This window comes from Nerophis lumbriciformis, linkage group LG10, assembly GCF_033978685.3.
Source record: "Nerophis lumbriciformis linkage group LG10, RoL_Nlum_v2.1, whole genome shotgun sequence".
NCBI lineage: Eukaryota > Metazoa > Chordata > Actinopteri > Syngnathiformes > Syngnathidae > Nerophis > Nerophis lumbriciformis.
Window position 1 is genome coordinate 10,089,627 of NC_084557.2, and position 22,846 is coordinate 10,112,472.

Genomic DNA, 22,846 nt, shown 5'->3' on the forward strand with positions numbered 1-22,846 from the left:
AAAGTATAAAAAAACATGTTTACGACCCTCTAAATATGTTTTTAACATTATAAGAGTCCTTTAGAAATGGAATAACACCCACATAGTCACCTTGACACTTAAATATACCATATTTTTCCGACGATAAGGCGCACTTAAAATCCTTTCATTTTCTCAAAACTCAACAGTGCACCTTGTAACCCGATGCGCCTAATGTACGGAATAATTTTGGTTGTGCTTACCCACCTCAAAGCTATTTTGTTTGGTACATGGTACAATGATAAGTGTGACCAGTAGATGGCGGTCACACATAAGAGATACGTGTAGACTGCAAGATGACACCAGTAAACAACACCAAAACTTTAAATGTTCCATTGAGAATATAGAACATTACACACGGCGCTCAAAAATCTGTCAAAATGTTTTTAGTACGACTTCGGTAAGCTAAGAAGCCACACCGCTTGATTGATTGTCAGCGCATTAAACATATGAGTATTATTATGGTGTGTGTATAAGGACCGCAAAATGACACCTATTAGCAGACATAATCTGGTATTTTGTTTTGCAATAATATGCAAAACCAACTTTTCTTACCTTCTGGTATCTGCTGATGTGTATTTGGGATCTGCATAAGTCCTGAAAATGTGCGCGGGTCCGCCTTTGTGGTCCGTGATGATACCGTAGTCATAAGCTTCTTCTTTTTCTCTACCGTATTATGTGGCAACAAGTAGATGGCAGTCACACATAAGAGATACGTGTAGACTGCAATATGATGGCAGTCACAAATAAGAGTTACGTGTAGACTGCAATATGACTCAAGTAAACAACACCAACATTTTATATGTTCCATTGAGAATATAGAACAGTACACATGGCGCTCAAAAATCTATCAAAATGTTTTAGTACGACTTTGGTAAGCTATGAAGCCGCACCGCTTGATTGATTGTACTGTGCTTCAACATACGAGTATTATTATGGTGTGTGTATAAGGTAAGACATATTACCTGGCGCTTTGTTTGGCAATATTATGCAAAAGCAACTTTTCTTACCTTCAGGTACCTGCTGATCTGTATTTGGGGGCGTGCATGTGATATGATAATTGATTTAGCACAAAGCAAAAATGAGTGCAGCTATGGACTGCACAAAAAGCAAATACCAGGGAAGGACAGCACTGGCATATAAAGGAACACTCTGATTGCCAACCAGGGACAGGTGTGTCCTGATTGCCAATTCGGGGCAGGCGTGAGAGCCAGCGCTCAGTGGCAGACAAGGAAGGCACACAGGAAGTGGAAACTAGAAATAAGAGCGCTGGAACAGAAATAACCCCAAAACAGGGAAATAAACACTGAAAAAGTGTTCCCAGCATGCACATGACATTGATACAACGTTGATTATCCATACATGACTTTTTAAAACTGACTTTGAAACAACGCTGCAAAATGGTTTTATTTGTAAATTGAAACAACGTTGATGTCTAATGTTAGATCATACTTGCCAACCCTCCCGATTTTCCCGGGAGACTCCCGAATTTAAGTGCCCCTCCCGAAAATCTCCCGGGGCAACCATTCTACCGAATTTCTCACGATTTCCACCCGGACAACAATATTGGGGGCGTGCCTTAAAGGCACTGCCTTTAGCGTCGTCTCTCACCTGAAAAGGAGACTATTATATATGTCTCCGTTATCCATAGGTGTATCTATAACCCATAAAGTAGGCAGGCACGGAGCTATTTCTCAGCGTGTGTTTATTCCAGCCGGCACGTTAATACACTGACACACAACATCCGGATTCCCATCATGCATTGCTTCAAAACTACGGCAAGTAGTAATGTCCAAAAAACATAACAGAGACGAAGCAGAAGAACGAAGAAGAGACATGGCGACGACGAGTAAGAAGAAGTACGCTTGCAAGTTCCAAAATGATTGGAAAAAATAATTTCAGTTCATCCAGGACAGCTCGCAGGGGAAGGGGTATGCTGCATGCACATTTTGTAGATCAGACTTCTCCGTTGAACACGGTAGCGGAACGGATATACTCATTCATGAACGGATTTTTTATATATATATATATATATATATATATATATACCGTATTTTTTGGAGTATAAGTCGCTCCGGAGTATAAGTCGCATTTTTTGGGGAAATGTATTTGATAAAACCCAACACCGAGAATAGACATTTGAAAGGCAATTTAAAATAAATAAAGAATAGTGAACAACAGGCTGAATAAGTGTACGTTATATGAGGCATAAATAACCAACTGAGAACGTGCCTGGTATGTTAACGTAACATATTATGGTAAGAGTCATTCAAATAACTATAACATATAGAACATGCTATACATTATGTCAGACCCACTCGACATCCATTGCTTTCGGTCTCCCCTAGAGGGGGGGGGTTACCCACATATGCGGTCCTCTCCAAGGTTTCTCATAGTCATTCACATCGACGTCCCACTGGGGTGAGTTTTTCCTTGCCCGTATGTGGGCTTTGTACCGAGGATGTCGTTGTGGCTTGTGCAGCCCTTTGAGACACTTGTGATTTAGGGCTATATAAATAAAGATTGATTGATTGATTGATACGTTTACCAAACAATCTGTCACTCCTAATCGCTAAATCCCATGAAATCTTATACGTCTAGTCTCTTACGTGAATGAGCTAAATAATATTATTTGATATTTTACGGTAATGTGTTAATAATTTCACACATAAGTCGCTCCTGAGTATAAGTCGCAAACCTTGAAAAAAACTGCGACTTATAGTCCGAAAAATACGGAGTATATATATATATATATACGTATATATATATATATATATAAATATCCCCTTCTCCTGAATTCAGAGGTCTCAAGGTTGGCAAGTATGTGTTAAATCCACGTTGTTGGTTGGGAAATGACCACATTTCAAAAGTCAAATCAACATCAGAACCCAACATTAGTTAAAAGCATGTTGTTTCAATGTTATGTTTGAGTTGCTGATTTATTGTTGTGTTTTTAATTGGATTCAGGAGGAGCGGTGGATGTTGACCTTTTTAGACAGCTGAGTGGTGGTAAACCATCCAGAAAATGTGGCATCATGTCCAGTGGGAACCACCTGTTCTTCAGTGAGGATGGGCTGCGCATGTTGGTCACTAGTGACCTGGACTTGTCTAATGCCAGGTGCGGTTAGATTAACAAGATTCATTCCTTGACAACGTCCCCAATGTGTTGCTCAGAAACTGATGCGTTACATCTGTCAACGGCAGGTTTGTTCAATTCTTCCTGCGCCTTGGCTGCGGTAAGGCAGCACCGGATCCTCGCTCCCAGCCAGTTTTGCTGCAGTACTCTCTGAATGGGGGTCTGACATGGGGTCTCCTCCAGGAATTTCTCTTCAGCAACAGCAGTAACCAAGCTCGCCTGGTAGCCCTGGAGATCCCACTGCGCGCTCGCACTACTTCAACTCGCCTCCGCTGGTGGCAGCCTTCTGAGAACGGACAGTTTTACAGTCCGTGGGTGATTGACCAGGTACGATGAAGCGGGAGAGGAACAAACAGTGGCTTATGCACCGCCTTTTTTCCACCCTAGTGTACACTTGATGCACTCTAAAGCTCCCATATTGTAAGAATTTTCAATCAATTTAAGTAAGTCCACAATATTATTCAGTGTTGCTCAAAATCTAGCTGTGATGCTGGAATTTACCGTTTAAATGCCTGACTGGAATCAAGCCATTTTGTTTAGAGCTCTAACTCTAATTGTATGTTTTGTCCACATCCATCACTGACCAGAGTGTGCCTCTTTTTACATATACAGTGGTACTTTGCGATAACAGTTTAATTGGTTCTGTGACGCAGTTCATACCTTGTATAACTTGCATTGCAAAACACACCATCTGCAGCTTCTTCATATTTTCATGGATAAATGTCTGCCATTTAGAATTAATTTTAACGTCTTTAACTGGCGCTATAGGCCTCATTCTGCTTCAGTATGTATTATTATTCCAACTTCAATGTATTAATTTATTTCGAACATGCATACAGTTACAGCAGGGGTGTCAAACTCATTTTAGCTAAGGGGCTGCACGCGGGCTGGACCATTAAAATCATGGCATTAAAAGAAAAAAATAAAGACAACTTCAGATTGTTTTCTTTGTCTTACTTTGGCCAAAAATACAACAAACACATTCTGAAAATATTACAAAAAAATATAGAAAAAAACAACTGTAAAGTTTAGATCCATGAAGGAAAGAAGAAAGTGAATGAATGTTTATAACTGAATACATTTACATATGCATACATTTTTTAAATTTTTTTTTTACGAATTAAGTAACGTTTATGACAACCTTTTTCCAAAACACAATATAGAATGTGAGATATAACAGGATAATGCAATACATGTATCATTTGTTTTCAAAACAGTTACAAAAAAGTGGGACCCCTAAAATTTACTGTGGGACCCTATTTTTATGACTTGATGGAGTCCCTGGGGGCCATAGATAATTCATCTGGCCGCGGGCCTTGACTTTGACACATAGGAGTTACAGTGTGCACATCAAATATTTACAGTTTCACGTTCCAACGTGTCCGAAGAGGAGTAGGAAGAAGCAGATCGTATATAATCCTATACCCTTTTATGTTTCAAAACAGTTTCTAACACATGTTCACTTCCTATCTCAATGTGTAACACAAAAAAAAAAAGTAGACAGGAATAAACAATTAGTAAGTGATGGTTTTTCATAATTTGCTGACTATGTGATGAATAATAGTTTGTCTCATTTATCAATAAGGTTTAATATGTTTGTCAGGATTCTTTTTCTTAAACACTTTGAGTTTGTTTGACTTATTTGCTTAATCCATTCCCTTATTCCACATACTGATATACTAAAGATTTTATGTAATAGATTTTTCTCATGTTTGGTGGTCATAAACAGGCTCGAGGGACACATACAGTACAGGCCAAAAGTTTGGACACACCTTCTCATTTCTAAGCGTTTCCTTTATTTTCATGACTATTTACATTGTAGATTGTCACTGAAGGCATCAAAACTATGACACCTGTGAAGTGAAAACCATTTCAGGTGACTACCTCTTGAAGCGCATCGAGAGAATGCCAAGAGTGTGCAAAAAAGTATTCAGAGCAAAGCGTGGCTATTTTGAAGAAACTAGAATATAAGACATGTTTTCAGTTATTTCACCTTTTTTTGTTAAGTACATAACTCCACATGTGTTCATTCATAGTTTTGATGCCTTCAGTGACAATCTACAATGTAAATAGTCATGAAAATAAAGAAAACGCTTTGAATGAGAAGGTGTCCAAACTTTTGGCCTGTACTGTGTATATGTATGTATATATATATATATATATATATATATATATATATATATATATATATATATATATATATATATATATGTCTTAATAAGGTTATCCAAAAAATAGTGCTCGATACCATAGTAGAGCGCAATATATGTATGTGTGGGAAAATGAATGAGATGAAATAGTCTTGTGATTTTTTTCCCACACATACATATATATATATATATACACAGTATATGTATATACATATACACAGTATATGTATATATATATATACATATACACAGTATATGTATATATATATATATATATATATATATATATATATATATACATATACACAGTATATGTATATATATATACATATACACAGTATATGTATATATATATATATATATATATATATACACATATACACAGTATATGTATATATATATATATATATATATATATATATATACACATATACACAGTATATGTATATATATATATATATATAAAGCCACCCTTTGCTCTGATTACTTTTTTGCACACTCTTGGCATTCTCTCGATGAGCTTCAAGAGGTAGTCACCTGAAATGGTTTTCACTTCACAGGTGTGCTTGAAGCTCATGGAGAGAATGCCAAGAGAGTGCAAAGCAGTAATCACAGCCAAAGGTGGCTATTTTGAAGAAACTAGAATATAAAACATGTTTTCAGTTATTTCACCTTTTTTTTTGTTAAGTACATAACTCCACATGTCTTCATTCATAGTTTTGATGTGACAATCTACAATGTAAATAGTCATGAAAATAAAGAAAACGCATTGAATGCAAAGGTGTGGCCTGTACTGTATGACTGTTGAAACATTATTAAAAAGTTCATTTTGCATTATTGAAATCTTTCTTTTTCTTCTAAATATACAATTTTCTCTCCAGGTGGTGGTCGGTGGTAGTGCCAGTGGTTGGGGGCCTCTGGAAGATGATTTCTCATCAATCGATGGACGCTCATGGCTCCTCCACCCAGGAGGAACCCGAATGCCGGTTTGTGGCTCGGACGGACCCGCTTTTGCTTTCATCGAAAAGTCCAGCACTCGCTATGCGGTCAGCACTGACATCAGTTTGGGTCCCGATGCCTTCATCCAGTTTGACTTTTCCGCTTCCTGCTCAGTGACCAACTCCTGTTACTGTAAGCAACTTGAAAAAAAGAAGTTACGATCATTTACACGAGAAAGTGAGTATACATGATGGTGTTTTCTAATCTCATCATAGCTGTGGAGCTGGAGTTCTCTCTGGACTTAGGTCTGACATGGCAGCCAGTGGTGAGAGACTGTTTACCCACAAGCCCCGACTGTTCCTCCTACACGCTGCAGAGGCTGCTCATTTCTGACACGTACAATAAGTGGGGCCGTGTGACTCTCCATATCCCAATATATGCAAGGTCAGCACTTATGAGTCATTATGCGTCTGCAATATACCAACTAGGGCTGTCTACGACTAAGGCTTTACATAGTCGAATCGGATTTGTTAGATCATACCCCATCGTCGACAATCCGTCGAATCGGTCACGTTTTTTTTAAGAAAAACAGATGATGATATGTAGTAGTGCAGTGTTTTTCAACCTTTTTTGAGCCAAGGTACATTTTTTGCGTTGAAAAATTCCAGAGGCACACCACCAGCATAAATCATTAAAAAATGAAACTCAGTTGACAGTTAAAAGTCGTTGTTGCAATTGTTGGATATGACTTTAAACCATAACCAAGCATGCATCACTATAGCTCTTGTCTCAAAGTAGGTGTACTGTCACCACCTGTCACATCACGCCGTGACTTATTTGGAGTGTTTTGCTGTTTTCCTGTGTGTAGTGTTTTAGTTCTTGTCTTGCGCTCCTATTTTGGTGGATTTTTCTCTTTTTTTTGGTGTTTTCCTGTTGCAAGAATATTTCGGTTGTATATATCCTTCTTAGTGGGGACATTGTTGATTGTCATGTCATGTTCGGATGTACATTGTGGACGCCATCTTTGCTCCACAGTAAGTCTTTGCTGTCGTCCAGCATTCTGTTTTTGTTTACTATGTAGCCAGTTCAGTTTCAGTTTTGTTCTGTATAGCCTTCCCTAACTTTCATTGCCTTTTCTTAAGGGCATTCACTTTTGTTTATTTTTGGGTAAAGCATTAGACACCTTTTTACCTACACGCTGTTTCCGACATCCATCCATCCATCCATTTTCTACCGCTTATTCCCTTTGGGGTCGCGGGGGGCGCTGGAGCCTATCTCAGCAATTTGCTACCGGCTGCCACCTACTGACATGGAAGAGTATTACACGCTTACTCTGCCGAGCTCTAGACAGCACCGACACTCAACAACAACACATAATTTGCAGACTGTAATTACTGGTTTGCAAAAAATATTTTCACCCCAAATAGGTGAAATTAAATAATCTCCCACGCAGGGGCGCCGCAAAGGGGGGGTAAAGGAGACGGATTCTAGGGGCCCATGATGGAGGGGGGCCCAGAGAGGCCCCTAATGATGATGAAATTATAATACAGAAAAAATAATGACACTGTGTTGGGGGCCCTGTAAAGATTATTTTCATGGGGCCCAAAATCCCTAGCGGCGCCCCTGCTCCCACGGCACACCAGACACTAGTGTGCCGCGGCACAGTGGTTGAAAAACACTGTAGTAGTGTATATTGACTGGTGACTAGGTGTCAGTAATGTCACATACGACGTATACGTGAATATTCCAAGTTAATTATATTTATAAAAGAAATATAGTCATTCACTAAAGTGAGCAAAACAAAAAAAGACATAACCACAGTTTGAGGTTCTCGCTCTGGCGGAGCACCAAGAGGACATCATACTTGACTAAATAGAGGAAGTAAAAGTCGTAAACAAAGTTTCTTAAAGTGAACCTGCGGAAGGATCATTATCTTTGCAAAAGGAGCGCTACACCTCCTGGGCGAGCCAATGCGATGGCACGACAAGCTTTGTCTGACAGCAGCCGCAAGCATGTTCTCCATGTAGAAACATCCTCCCAACCCTATTAGTAAAATATTATTGTGTGCAGACAATAAGTTGTTTTCAGCTGACCGCTCTCGAGTGGCAGCCGAAATTGAAAGCAGATATGAGTTACCTTTTACGCTCTAAAAACTTTGTCTGGACTAGGGTTGTCCCGATACCAATATTTTGGTACCAGTACCAAAATGTGTTTTGATACTTTTCAATACTTTTTGATACTTTTCTAAATAAAGGGGACCACAAAAAATGGCATAATTGGCTTTATTCTAACAAAAAATCTTAGTGTACATTAAACATATGTTTATTATTGCATTCGAAGAACAATTTAGTCCTTAAATAAAATAGTGAACATGCTAGACAACTTGTATTTTAGTAGTAAGTAAACAAACAAAGGCTCCTAATTAGTCTGCTGACGTATGTAGTAACATATTGTGTCATTTATCAGTCTATTATTTTGTCAACATTATGAAGGACAAGCTGTAAAATTTAATTATTAATCCACTTGTTCATTTACTGTTAATATCTGCTTACTTTCTCTTTCAACATGTTCTATTTACACTTCTGTTAAAATGTAATAATCACTTATTCTTCTGTTGTTTGATACTTTACATTAGTTTTGGATGATACCACAAATTTAGGTATCGATCCGATACCAAGTAGTTACAGGATCATACATTGGTCATAATTTAAGTCCTCATGTGTCCAGATGCAATCATAGTAGTATCGACTAGATACGCTCCAGTACTTGGTATCATTACAGTGGATGTCAGGTGTAGATCCACTCATGGTGTTTGTTTACATTGTGACGCCGGTGAGCTACGGTGTGTAGTGAAGTATGTTTAGCTATTCCTCGTCCTGCAGGGATGATACTTGTAAGAAACGTACTTTATTTGTCACCATGGAGGCGAGGATTAGTGATTTAGAAGTAGCTAAAACACCGCAGACTGCGGATGGACGTTAGCCGCAAGCTAGCTTTCCACGTCTTAAAGCACCTAAGGGCGTTTCAGTGTTATAATTTCACCTTTATCTTTAGTTTTTAAGCCAAAATGGATCCGTTCTCCCTTTTCTGTCCACACACTGTGTCTGCTTATAAGTACTCTGTGATTGTGCGCTGCCGAACATGCTCCTCTGCTCGTAAAACCAGCAATGTCACAATGTGAAGACGCCGCATCATCAAGCCCGTTAACAAAAAGGGGGGCCGGTATTTTTTCGAGGGAGTATAGTACCGAATATGATTCATTAGTATCGCGGTACTATACTAGTACCGTTATACCGTACAACCCTAGTCTGGACACCAGGAATATTTCACTCATATTTCAAAAAGACATGATGAACACAATCAAATTATCCTCCCAACTCACCTGCTGTGTGCAGGAGGCCTCAACAGGTCCTTAATTGGCCCACTTCAACAAAGGAGAGAGGGAATATTAATGATTGATTGTTCAATCTGACTTATCTGAATCAAATTGTCGAATCTTAGACTATTTGAAGACAGCCCTATTACCAACAGCATTTGGATGAATGATTGTGCTTTTGACTTTTCATTTCATGGATTCAGTTTTTTCATAGTGATGACCTATGATTGTAGATCTCCTGCCACAAGGTTCCGCTGGTTCCAACAGGCTCCCTTTGACAAGCAGCAGACCTGGGCTCTAGATAACCTCTATATTGGAGACGGCTGTCCAGATATGTGTTCAGGTCACGGACGGTGCCAGCAAAGCTCCTGTGTGTAAGTACCACACTTGTGTTTGTGTAAGTACCACACTTGTGTTTCTGCTGTGATTGTCCTGCTAAAATGTCAACTGACTTGTCGGCTTCAAGGGACGTGCAATTACAAAACCCAAAACCAGTGAAGTTGGCACGTTGTGTAAATGGTAAATAAAAACACAATACAATGATTTGCAAATTCTTTTAAACTTTTATTCAATCGAATAGACTGCAGAGACAAGATATTTAATATTCGAACCGAGAAACAAATAATCATTAACTTAAAATTTAATGGCAGCAACACATTGCAAAAAAGTTGGCACAGGGGCATTTTTACCACTGTGTTACATGGCCTTTCCTTTTAACAACACTCAGTAAACGTTTGGGAACTGAGGAGACACATTTTTGAAGCTTTTCAGGTGGAATTCTTTCCCATTCTTGCTTGATGTACAGCTTAAGTTGTTCAACAGTCCGGGGTCTCCGCTGTTGTATTTTAGGCTTCATAATGCGCCACACATTTTCAATGGGAGACAAGTCTGGACTACAGGCAGGCCAGTCTAGTACCCCCACTCTAGTACCCGCACTCTTTTACTCCGAAGTGGCTTGGCATTGTCTTGCTGAAATAAGCAGGGGCGTCCATGAAAAAGACGTTGCTTGGATGGCAACATATGTTGCTCCAAAACCTGTAAGTACCTTTCAGCATTAATGGTGCCTTCACAGATGTGTAAGTTACCCATGCCTTGGGCACTAATACACCCCCATACCATCACAGATGCTGGCTTTTCAACTTTGGGCCTATAACAATCCGGATGGTTATTTTCCTCTTCCTTCCAGAGGACACGACGTCCACAGTTTCTAAAAACAATTTGAAATGTGGACTTGTCAGACCACAGAACACTTTTACACTTTGCATCAGTCCAACTTAGATGAGCTCGGGCCCAGCGAAGCCGGCGGCGTTTCTGGGTGTTGTTGATAAATGGCTTTCGCTTTGCATAGTAGAGTTTTAACTTGCACTTACAGATGTAGCGACAAACTGTAGTTACTGACAGTGGTTTTCTGAAGTGTTCCTGAGCCCATGTGGTGATATCCTTTACACACTGATGTTGCTTTTTGATGCAGTACCGCCTGACAGATCCAAGGTCACAGGCATTTAATGTTGTTTTTTCAGCCTTGCCGCTTACGTGCGGTGATTCCTCCAGATTCTCTGAACCATTTGATGATATTACGGACAGTAGATGGTGAAATCCCTAAATTCCTTGCAATAGCTCGTTGAGAAATGTTCTTAAACTGTTCGACAATTTGCTCACGCATTTGTTGACAAAGTGGTGACCCTCGCCCCATCCTTGTTTGTGAATGACTGAGCATTTCATGGAAGCTTCTTTTATACCTAATCATGGCACCCACCTGTTCCCAATTAGCCTGTTCACCTGTGGGATGTTCCAAATAAGTGTTTGATGAGCATTCCTCAACTTTCTCAGTCTTTTTTGCCACTTGGACCAGCTTTTTTGAAACATGTTGCAGGCATCAAATTCTAAATGAGCTAATATTTGCAACAGTTCGAACATCAAATATCTTGTCTTTACAGTCTATTCAATTGAATATAGGTTGAAAAGGATTTGCAAATCATTGTATTCTGTTTTTATTTACCATTTACACAACGTGCCAACTTCACTGGTTTGGGGTTTTGTACAACCACAGCCTAACATTTCTTCATCAGGTGTGATCCAGACTGGGGTGGCGAGTATTGTGACGAGCCAGTGTCTCCACTGCCCTCCCAACTGAAGGACAGCTTCAGTCGGGCTCCCTCGCTCAGCCACTGGCACACCCTGACTGGTGGGAAACTCAGCAGTGTGTGCGGGGCTGTGGCCTCTGGAGCTGCTCTGCACTTCAGCGGCGTAAGTACTCGCCCTCATTCCTTCCTCTGATTACTTATGCAACGTGTCAACAAGTGTTATTCTATGCAGAGTTGTAGCCGTCAGTTGGTGACAGTGGACCTGAACCTGACCAACGCGGAGTTCATCCAGTTCTACTTCATGTACGGCTGCATGATCCCACCTAGTAACCGTAACCAGGGCGTGCTCCTGGAGTACAGCTTGAACGGAGGAATCCACTGGCGTCTGCTGACTGAGATCTTCTATGATCTGTACACCAAGCCTGGGTGAGTTCTCAAGTTTAGGCGATGGATATGGCCTCAAAATATTTTTCAGATTACGTTTTTTTCCAATTTTTTCCCCCTACTTTTTAAAGAAACTAATGAATACAAACATCAGAGATCATTTTTATTTTCATTGATCAAAGACTAGTACGGTAGTTTGAAACGACACTACACACACTACATCCTACTCTGAGCAAAATTCTATTTTGAATAATATTTTTTAGACTTTTTAGACCTGATTTAAATTGTACTTTTTATTAAATAAATTAAAAGCTTCCTCTGAGAAGCAACAGTTCTGTCTTGTAAAAAACACTTCTGTAACTCTAAAGGCTTAGTGGCCACATGCGTGGACAGCACCTTTTAGCTCTTATTTCCAAAATTGTGTACACTACTGAATTGGGGTCTTATGGCCGCTTATGTGGACACTTATACTGCCATCTGGTGGTGTCAGAAGAGTATAACATACAATGGAATTTGGAAAATAAAGTGTAAAAATAAGAATTAGCATGTCACTAAACATGAAGTACACGTTTGTGTACTTATGGACCAAGTACATCATATCAAAAGATGATTATTAGTTTTTTATTCTAATTAGGGTCCAATAATCCCAAATAGCAAAGATAAATAAAAAAAGCATGTAAACAAACAGCTTGGGCCTTAAGAGGCTAAACAAAAATGTAGCATTGCACATCGCATGCAAATAAATAGTTTCTAAAGTTAAATTTAGTAAAGTGCAAACTTAAAACTTTTGTTTTGAATTAAATACTTCTGTAAATAAAGATCTAGTATTACACATAGTATGCAAATAAATAAGCAAGTAAAATATGGAGAAGACTATATTTTAAGTACAGTAAGTGGATAAACACAGGCTTTTCCCATTCACACATCTTGGCGGTGTGCTGAGCAAATGCTTTAGTCGTAGTTCTCCACTGTGCTTCTTCCCATCATAGTTTTTCGATACTTTTCTAAATAAAGGGGACCACAAAAAATTGCATTATTGGCTTTATTTTAACAAAAAAATCTTACGGTACATTAAACATATGTTTCTTATTGTAATCAAAGAACAATTTTGGCCTTAAATACAATTGTGAACGTACTAGACAACTTGTCTTTTAGTAGTAAGTCCTAATTTGGTTGCTGACGTATGTCATTTTCCATTCTATTATTTTGTCAAAATTATGAGGGACAAGCTGTAAAAATGGATTATTAATCTACTTGTTCATTTACTGTTAATATCTGCTTATTTTCCGTTTCAACATATTCTATCTACACTTCTGTTAAAATGTAATAATCACTTATTCTTCTTTTGTTTGGATAATTTACATTAGTTTTGGATGATACCACACATTTGGGTATCGAGCCGATACCAAGTAGTTACAGGATCATACATTGGTCATATTCAAAGTCCTTATGTGTCCAGGGACGTATTTCCTGAGTTTATAAACATAATATGAATTTAAAAAAGAGGAAAAAAATTAAGTATAGATTACATCTATATATTTTTTTTAAATATATCGATGTAATCATAGTAGTATTGACTAGATACGCTATTGTACTTGGTATTTTTACAGTGGATGTCAGGTGTAGATCCACCCATGGCATTTGTTTACATTCAGGAGCGATAGCTCTTGTAAGCGGTGACGCCGTAAGAAACATACTTTATTTGTCGCCATGGAGGCGAGGATTAGTGATTTAGAAGTAGCTAAAACACTGCAGACTGCTTTAAGACATAGCTCGCCATGTTTTAAAGCACCTCTTCCTGAGGGCATTTCAGTGTTATAACTTCACCTTTATCTTTAGTTTTTAGGCCAAAATGCGTCCATTCTCCCTTTTCTGTCTACACACTGTGTCTGCTTGTAAGTACTCTGTGATTGGGCGCTGCCGAACATGCTCCTCTGCTCGTAAAACCAGCAATGTCACGACGCGACGTCATGCCCGTTAAACAAAAAAATGGGGAACCGGTACTTTTCAAACAGAGTATAGTACCGTTTTTGATTCATTAGTACCGCGATACTTGACTAGTACCGGTATACCGTACAAACTTTGTATTAGGGTTGATTCCACCACATTAAGCTGCTTTTTAGCCAGACTTTGTTTATTCTAGCGGTTTCGTTTGCCTTGAGTTGCATTTTCCCCACTCGACTGGAAGTTTCTGTTTCAGATGCAGGAATAAGTTTGTTGTTCTGCTGTTTTTTTTAAACAAACTTTGCAGCGTGCAGTCATTTGTATAACATCTAATGCTGCAAAACCAAACTACTGACAACACTTTTCTTTTCTTTGGAACAAACATCTCGCTTTCGTTGACGTTAGCTTTAGCCATGTTTTGCTAGGTGTGTAAATCTCCGCTTAGGAAGTAAGAGGCAGGGCGGAAGCCACAGAAGCTCCTGGGGGCTATGACAGAATAAGAGGAGAACATTAAACATTTTTAATTTATCGATAAAATCCATATATCGCCCATGCCTATGAGTACTTTAAATCAAATTGAACACATGTTTCAATACTGATCTCTCTGAGTCACCAATCATGTGGTACATTGTTTTAACCCAAATAAGCCTCTTTACTAACATTAAATGTCTTAAAAATGTGCCCTTTACAACTTTGTGCTTATGTTTTACTTTTTAAGGACTATATTCTCCCAAGTGCTTCAGTAAAAATATTTATGTCTCCCTATGGTTGGAAAACAAAGTTATGTACAGTAGAGGCCAAACGTTTGGACACACTTCTCATTCAATGTGGTTTTTTTTTTTTTTTTTCATGACTATTTACATTGTAGATTGTCACATCAAAACTATGAATGAACACGTGGAGTTATGTACTTAACAAAAAAAGGTGAAATAACTGAAAACATGTTTTATTTTCTAGTTTCTTCAAAATAGCTACCTTTTGCTCTGATTACTGCTTTGCACACTCTTGGCATTCTCTCCATGAGCTTCAGGAGGTAGTCACCTGAAAGGGTTTTCACTTCACAGGTATGCTTGAAGCTCATCGAGAGAATGCCAAGAGTGTGCAAAGTTGTAATCAGGGCAAAAGGTGGCTATTTTGAAGAAACTAGGATATAAAACATGTTCTCAGTTATTTTACCTTTTTTTGTTAAGTACATAACTCCACATGTGTTCATTCATAGTTTTGATGCCTTCAGTGACAATCTATAATGTAAATAGTCATGAAAATAAAGAAAACGCATTGAATGAGGAGAAGGTGTGTCCAAACTTTTGTACTGTACTGTACTGTACATCTCTAGCTATAAGCTAATGCCAGCGAGTGAGACCAAATTTTTGGGGCGGATCTTACGAGTTTGACTGCGACATTTGCGACGCCAATTAATGGCAGGGATGCTTTTTAAGTCAAATTTTTGCGCACAACTTAAAGCATAACAATTAGCTCAAAGATAGCTCTTATCTCAAAACACTCTTAAGTTGGGACACTATGAGGAACCACTGTAACACTAAGCACAAAAAAGTGTCACATCGAGTTATTTGCAAATAAGGAACACATTCTCCATGGACCCAATTTAGCATGCATGCAAAATGAAAAATGTCCTCCATACAGGTTTGTTAATGTTCTGCTGCCCCCTGCTGCACGCCAAGAAGGAGTGCGTGTGCGCTGGTGGCAGCCTCAGCATGATGGTGTCGACCACAGTGACTGGGCTCTTGACAATGTCCTCATCGCCGGTTCCGACACGCGTGCGCAGATTTCAGACACATTTGGCGGCCTCGCCCTGCCCAACCACGAGAGAGCTCCGGCTGATGAGACCTCCGGACCAATGAGTGACTTGAGTGAGCACGAGGAAGCCCCGATAGGTACAGCAAAGTTTAGCCTCCCACTAATACCTTGTTCCAGTCTTCTGAAAGCAAACTGAATGTGCTGTTTTCTCTGTTTTTCACTGTCGATAGTCAGCGATCATTGGTTGTTCTCAGAGGACTGCTCAGTTCAGCGTTTCTGCAGCTCGCCTGACGGAGGGATGGTGTGTGGTGGCGCCGATGGGAGAGAGGTCTACGCCGTCACGCATGACATCATCCCAGAGAAGGGTTGGGTCATGCAGTTTAAGGTAAGGTTAGATTAGATTAGTTCATTTCAAAGGGGACAATGCAATGTCATAAAACACATGACTAGACATGCTTAAAAAAGCCAGAATTAGCCAGAAGGTTAGTTTTCATCTGTAGTCCCCTGGCCATGGTGTAAAAAAGGCAGTAAAATTACAATTTAAAAGAAAAAGAAAAGAAAGAGAGAAAAAAAAATGCACACAATACATATATTGTGGTGAAGAAGGAGCTGAGCCGGAAAGCAAAGCTCTCAATTTACCGGTCGATCTACGTTCCCATCCTCACCTATGGTCATGAGCTTTGGGTTATGACCGAAAGGACAAGATCATGGGTACAAGCGGCCGAAATTAGTTTCCTCCGCCGGGTGGCGGGGCTCTCCCTTAGAGATAGGGTGAGAAGCTCTGTCATCCGGGGGGAGCTCAAAGTAAAGCCGCTGCTCCTCCACATCGAGAGGAGCCAGATGAGGTGGTTCGGGCATCTGGTCAGGATGCCACCCGAACGACTCCCTAGGGAGGTGTTTAGGGCACGTCCGACCGGTAGGAGGCCGCGGGGAAGACCCAGGACACGTTGGGAAGACTATGTCTCCCGGCTGGCCTGGGAACACCTCGGGGTCCCACAGGAAGAGCTGGACGAAGTGGCTGGGGAGAGGGAAGTCTGGGCTTCCCTGCTTAGGCTGCTGCCCCCGTGACCCGACCTCGGATAAGCGGAAGAAGATGGATGGATGGATGGCATATATACGGAGCCCCTAAAGGGGCATGGGCGGATTTTTTTTTTTATATATATAATTTTTTTTGTATTTTTTTTTTTAGACATGTATCTCGTGCGCACAACATACATGTCTAAAAAAAAATGTATTATTATTTTTATTTTTTTTAACTTTATAAAAACTTTCTCGTGCGCACGAGATACATGTCTAAAAAAAATATATAAAAATAAAAATTCTAAAAAAAAAACGAATTCCCCCATGTCCCTTTAGGGGCTCCGTACATATACAATATGATAAAAAATCAAATACAACATAACATTTATCTTAGCATCAAAACAGGCTCATCTTTTAGTGCTGGTAGCTGTAGGCGTTGATAAACCACATTTTAAATGTTTTTGTGAAGGCCTTGTAAGTTGTAACTGACCAGCTCTTTACTCCTGGAGAAGGCCTGGGAGTATGCCTATCTAGTCTACATGGGCTTTGTGGATTTGGAGAAGGCGTATGACCGGGTCCCCCGGGAGATCCTGTGGGAAGTGCTGAGGGTGTACGGGGTTTAGGGAAACCCTGCTGAGGGCCATCCAATCTCTGTACAACCAAAGCGAGAGTTGTGTCCGGGTGTTTGGATGTAAGTCGGATCCCTTTCCAGTGGGGGTTGGTCTACGCCAGGGCTGCGCTCTGTCACCTATCCTGTTTGTGATTTTCATGGACAGGATTTCTAGGCAGAGTAATGACCATGGCGGAGAGGGTATACGTCTCGGGCGGGTAAAGGTTGCTGTTTGCAGATGATGTGGTCCTGATGGCACCTTCGGTTCGTGACCTTCAGCTCTCACTGGATCGGTTCGCAGCCGAGTGTTCAGCGGCTGGAATGAGGATCAGCATCTCCAAATCTGAGGCCATGGTTCTCAGCAGGAAATCGATGGTTTGTACAGGGCAGGTAGAGAACGAGACTCTGTTCCAGGTGGAGGAGTTTAAGTATCTCGGGGTTTTGTTCACGAGTGAGGGAAAGATGGAGAAGGAAATCAGCCGGAGAATGAGAGCAGCTGGGGAAGTGTTGCAGTCTCTCTGCCGCAATGTTGTGACAAAACAAGAGCTGAGCCAGAAGGCAAAGCTCTCGGTCTGCCGAGCTATCTTCATTCCTACTTTCACCTATGGTCATGAAGTGTGGGTCATGACCGAAAGAATAAGATCGCGGATACAAGCGGCTGAAATGAGTTTCCTCGGAAGGGTGACTGGCATCTCCCTTAGAGATAGGGTGAGAAGTTCAGTCACCCGAGAGAGACTCGGAGTAGAGCCGCTGCTCCTTCGCTTGGAAAGGAGCCAGCTTAGGTGGTTCGGGCATCTCATGCGGATGCCTCACGAGCGTCTCCCTAGGGAGGTCCTCATTGCACGTCCCACTGGGAGGAGACCCCGGGGCAGGCCAAGGACCAGATGGGGGGATTACATCTCCTCTCTGGCCACTGGGAGGAGACCCCGGGGCAGGCCAAGGACCAGATGGGGGGATTACATCTCCTCTCTGGCCTGGGAACGCTTCGGGATTCCCCAGCAGGAAGTTGCTAATGTTGCTCTCGGGAGGGAAGTCTGGGTGTCTCTGCTGGAGCTGTTGTCCCCGCGACCCGATTCCGGATAAGCGGTTGAAGATGAATGGATGGATGGATTGTAAGTTGTGACCAGTTTAACCTCCTCAGGTACTAAGTTCCACACATTTGCACTCCTTACTGACCAGGCCCACTTACTGAAAGTGCAGAGGAATATAACAGTCACCTCCGATGGCTGTTTCTTTGGCTGATGAACTCTGCCAGAGGATCTGGAGCCAATTCATGCAGTACTTTATAGGTCACTTTTAAGTCTGCAAATGTGTGAAGACTGTCCCAGTTTAAAATACTGTATTTTTTTTAGAATGGCACAGAGATGATTGTGCCTAGGTTTTTTTTATCCATAACCTTAATTGCTTGTTTGTACAAGATTTCCAATGTGTTTTTTTGAACACTGACCAGCCTGAGACCAGCTGGTAAGGCAATAGTTGAAGTGGCTTAAAATCATGGAATGCAAATACAATTTTGCAGCTTCAGTTGACATTTCATTTCGAATTGCACGAAAATTTGCGAGATTAAACTTGATTATTTTACACAACCTGCCAATATGGGCTTTAAAGGAAAGCTCTGAATCTATTATTAACCCAAGATATTTATATTGGCTGACAATTTGTATTATTTCTCCATTAATATGTATGTCAGGGTCAGATGATACTTTCCTCATTGGTACTTTAACTTTAACTACAGTTTTAGAAAGGTTTAGCTGCAGACAGCACTCCTGCAACCAAGTTGTAACATAGGACATTGTTTTAGTGAGTTTAGCAGCAACAATGTCTTTGAATTGATTAACGTGGACCCCGACTTAAACAAGTTAAATGGGTTATACTTGTATAGTGCTTTTCTACCTTCAAGGTACTCAAAGCACTTTGACACTATTTCCACATTCACCCATTCACACACACATTTACACACTGATGGCGGGAGCTGCCGTACAAGGCCCTAACCACAAACTGTCAGGAGCAAGGGTGAAGTGTCTTGCTCAAGGACACAACGGACGTGACGAGGTTGGTAGAAGATGGGGATTGAACCAGGAACCCTCAGGTTGCTGGCACGGCCACTCTCCCAACTGCACCACGCCTGAAAAACGTATTCAGGTGTCACCATTTAGTGGTCAATTGTACGGAATATGTACTGTACTGTGCAATCTACTGTACTAATAAAAGTTTCAGTCAATCAATCAAAAAGGTGTGACCATGAAGGAAGAAAAGCGTGTCGTCTGCATACATGAAGCATTCAGCTTCAGGACAAACAGTGGGTAAATCATTAATATAGAGGCTAAATAAAAGGGGGCCTAATATTGACCCTTGAGGGACTCCGGAGAGTCAGATCTGCAGTTGTTAACTGATACAGATTGTGTTCGATCATGCAGATACGATTCAATCCAGTTCACAGCATTTTGAGAGAAATAAAACTTTGAGAGCTTGGTAAGAAGAACAGAATGATTTACTGTGTCAAACGCTTTGATACCGTTTTACAAGGTGATTGCTGTGTTCAAGTCACGAAGCCATTCAACGCTTTAAACACGTGTGCCCTTTTAGATCGCGGTCGGCTGTGTCGTGCCCGACCGTCCTGCCGACAGACAAGTCCACGTCCAGTACTCTGCAGACTTTGGTGTGACGTGGAAGTACCTGGTTCCTCAGTGTCTACCCGCTGATCCCCGCTGTGGAGGTCAGGTCTCCCAGCCATCAGTCTTCTTCCCTGCGGAAGGCTGGAAGCGGGCCGTCTATCCCCTGCCTGACGGCCTGGCTGGCACGTATGTCGAGAAACATCCAGTCATTAATATTTCATGCTTCATCATGCATGCATTCCATTATTGATGCTTCTATTTATTGTCACAATATCAATTATTCAAACTTTTGTCATATGAATCTTGAAAAAGGCCAATGCATGTTGTTTAACTAAAGTTTTGACAGCACCCAAGAGATTCCACTTCTTTCTCCGGTTCCTTTAGTGCGGTGCGCTTCAGGTTTTACCAGCAGCACTCGGACGTCCAGTGGGGTGTTGGGAACTTTTATATTGGGCCGGCCTGTGAGGGCCACTGTGGGGGACATGGCGACTGTTTGGATCAACGCTGCCTTTGTGACCCAGGATTCACGGGACAAAACTGCCATGCCAGTTCTGCTCTAAAGGTAGAGTGCGGCTCTCTTGTCTTCCAAAATAAGGCTTGGTCTCATAATATACGTGTCAAAGTCAAGGCCCCTGTGGCCCTCGGGATGATATTTGATTAGTATTATGATTAGTATTACCATGAACTGATTAACGTGGACCCCGACTTAAACAAGTTGAAAAACTTATTCGGGTGTTACCATTTAGTGGTCAATTGTATGGAATATGTACTGTACTGTGCAATCTACTAATAAAAGTTTCAATCAATATTAGAACCGGCCCGCAGGCCACAGCCGCCTGCTGCTGTTTTGCACGGACCAATACTCCCATCAGTGTTGGCGCTAAGAATTTTCAAAACAGGGTCCCAGGGACCCCATCGAGTCCCACAGTAAATTTTTGGGGTCCTACTTTTTTGTAAGCGTTTTGAAAACAAATGATCAATGAATGCATTATCCTGTTATATCTCACATTCTATATTGTGTTTTGGAAAAACATAAACATTACTTAATGTCAGGTTCAAACACTGATGACATCTATTAAACAGACAAGAAGCAAGGAATCATGCAGAGACAGAGTTAAATTTTGCTCAATGAGGAGAGACGTTTTGGGCTGTACTCTAGTTCCAGAAACAACCTACGCTCTAAAGTCCAGCCCACGTGCTCCTTTATTTATTTGCGAGGTCCCTGGTTACATCACTGAGGCTGCTGCTGAAGGAAGGGGGTAATCTCAGCAGCCCCAGTTAGACACAATATATGATTATTCAGAAATGCAAATGTGCTGACACTCGTGATATCGCCCTGTCTCTGCTTTGTCTGCGTCACGGTACTCTGTGTCCGGCCTTGGCAGTCAGCAGGCCGGTTCTGGACACAAACACTGATACGAGACGACTCGCTTTGCACAGATAGAAAAGTACAACTTCAGCACAATTGATAATAACTATAGCAACGGCCTTTAAGCATAAGTGTTGTGTGATAACTTACACATAATTATTCTAACATTCATTAAAATAAATAATACAAAAGAAAATACATTTTTATGCATATGTAAACGTAATCAGTTATCTACATGGATCTAAACTTTACCGCTGCCGGTATTTTTTTTCTATATTTTTATTGTAATATTTTCAGAATGTGTTCTATTTTTGGCCAAAGTAAGACAAAGAAAACAATCTGAAGTTGTCTTTATTTTTTATTTTTAATGCACAGATTTTCCTCCATGCGGCCCCTGAGCTAAAATGAGTTTGACAGCCCTGAAATGCTGTATGCATTTTCAACAATAATAAATAAGTCCAGGCATGTGATTTTTCCCTCTATAGTCGGAAATCCGTCTTTTTTTATCACTGTAAAAATATAAAAAATATTTTCCGTTTTTCTTCTTTTTTTCCGACATACAATTAGTGTTAAAATCTTGATCCGCCTATTTGCCATACCTGCCAACAACTACGGTTTTCCCGTAAAGAGTACGGTTTTTGATAATCCAGTGGTAAAAACTACGGTTTTCCATAAAAAATTATTTACTTAAAAATTGAAGCTACGTCGCTAAGCAACTCCACGGGCAGGGGACAAAATACACAGGAAACATCAATGATGATTGGTCGGTATACGTATAAGATTATCCATGATTGGTCGGTTGGTTTACTATGATGAGTCACGATTGGTTAAGATTAGGACAAAACATTAGGGACAGGCCAATCAGAGGCAAGATAGGGCGGGTCATGGAACCAGAAAGGGAAATCACAACAGACATCCTAAATGACAACGAGAGAGTCAGAGAAGAGAAGAGGGAATATTCAACCAGGGGATTTATATATTAAAACAAACTAGTGGAAGATGACAGAGGGATTCTTTTCCTTATATTTTACTTTTAGCGATGTAGAAACCCACAATGTGTCTACTTGGCCACATTTGGACAAATGTCTGGATAAAACTGCCCAACACATTCATTTGAGTTGTTTACCATGAAACAAAAGTGCTCTCGACATGGAAGAGGTGGAATACACATTTAAGAACACACATGATTGTAGTAAACATGTGATGACTTTTGCTACAGTACAGCCTGTCTGACCGGTGCAATGGACGTTGAGTAGATCTAGCAAGAATATAAAAATAACAGTAAAAACTTTACATTTACAACATTATACTGTAAAATATTGTGTTGTTGTTTTTTTTGTTGTTTTTTACAACATTTTACGGTAAATGTAAAAACAGTACCAATGTTTTTTGGGGGGGTTTTACGGAAAAACCTGGCAGCTTAGTTGCCAGAATGTTTGTGTT

At 40.5% G+C, this 22,846-nt stretch overlaps 1 protein-coding gene across 2 annotated transcripts in view; it reads left to right on the top strand.

Annotated features, from left to right (window-relative positions):
* LOC133612667 (reelin) overlaps positions 1-22,846 on the top strand; it is a 316,782-nt gene that overhangs the window by 266,536 nt on the left and 27,400 nt on the right. For both annotated transcript variants that reach the window (XM_072913903.1, XM_072913904.1), the window contains exons 45-55: positions 2,986-3,136; positions 3,223-3,481; positions 6,186-6,435; positions 6,519-6,687; positions 9,853-9,993; positions 11,689-11,866; positions 11,936-12,129; positions 15,676-15,926; positions 16,020-16,174; positions 20,006-20,220; positions 20,419-20,596. In XM_072913903.1, coding sequence (XP_072770004.1) covers positions 2,986-3,136; positions 3,223-3,481; positions 6,186-6,435; positions 6,519-6,687; positions 9,853-9,993; positions 11,689-11,866; positions 11,936-12,129; positions 15,676-15,926; positions 16,020-16,174; positions 20,006-20,220; positions 20,419-20,596 — 2,141 coding nt within the window. The remainder of the gene's footprint in view (positions 1-2,985; positions 3,137-3,222; positions 3,482-6,185; positions 6,436-6,518; positions 6,688-9,852; positions 9,994-11,688; positions 11,867-11,935; positions 12,130-15,675; positions 15,927-16,019; positions 16,175-20,005; positions 20,221-20,418; positions 20,597-22,846) is intronic.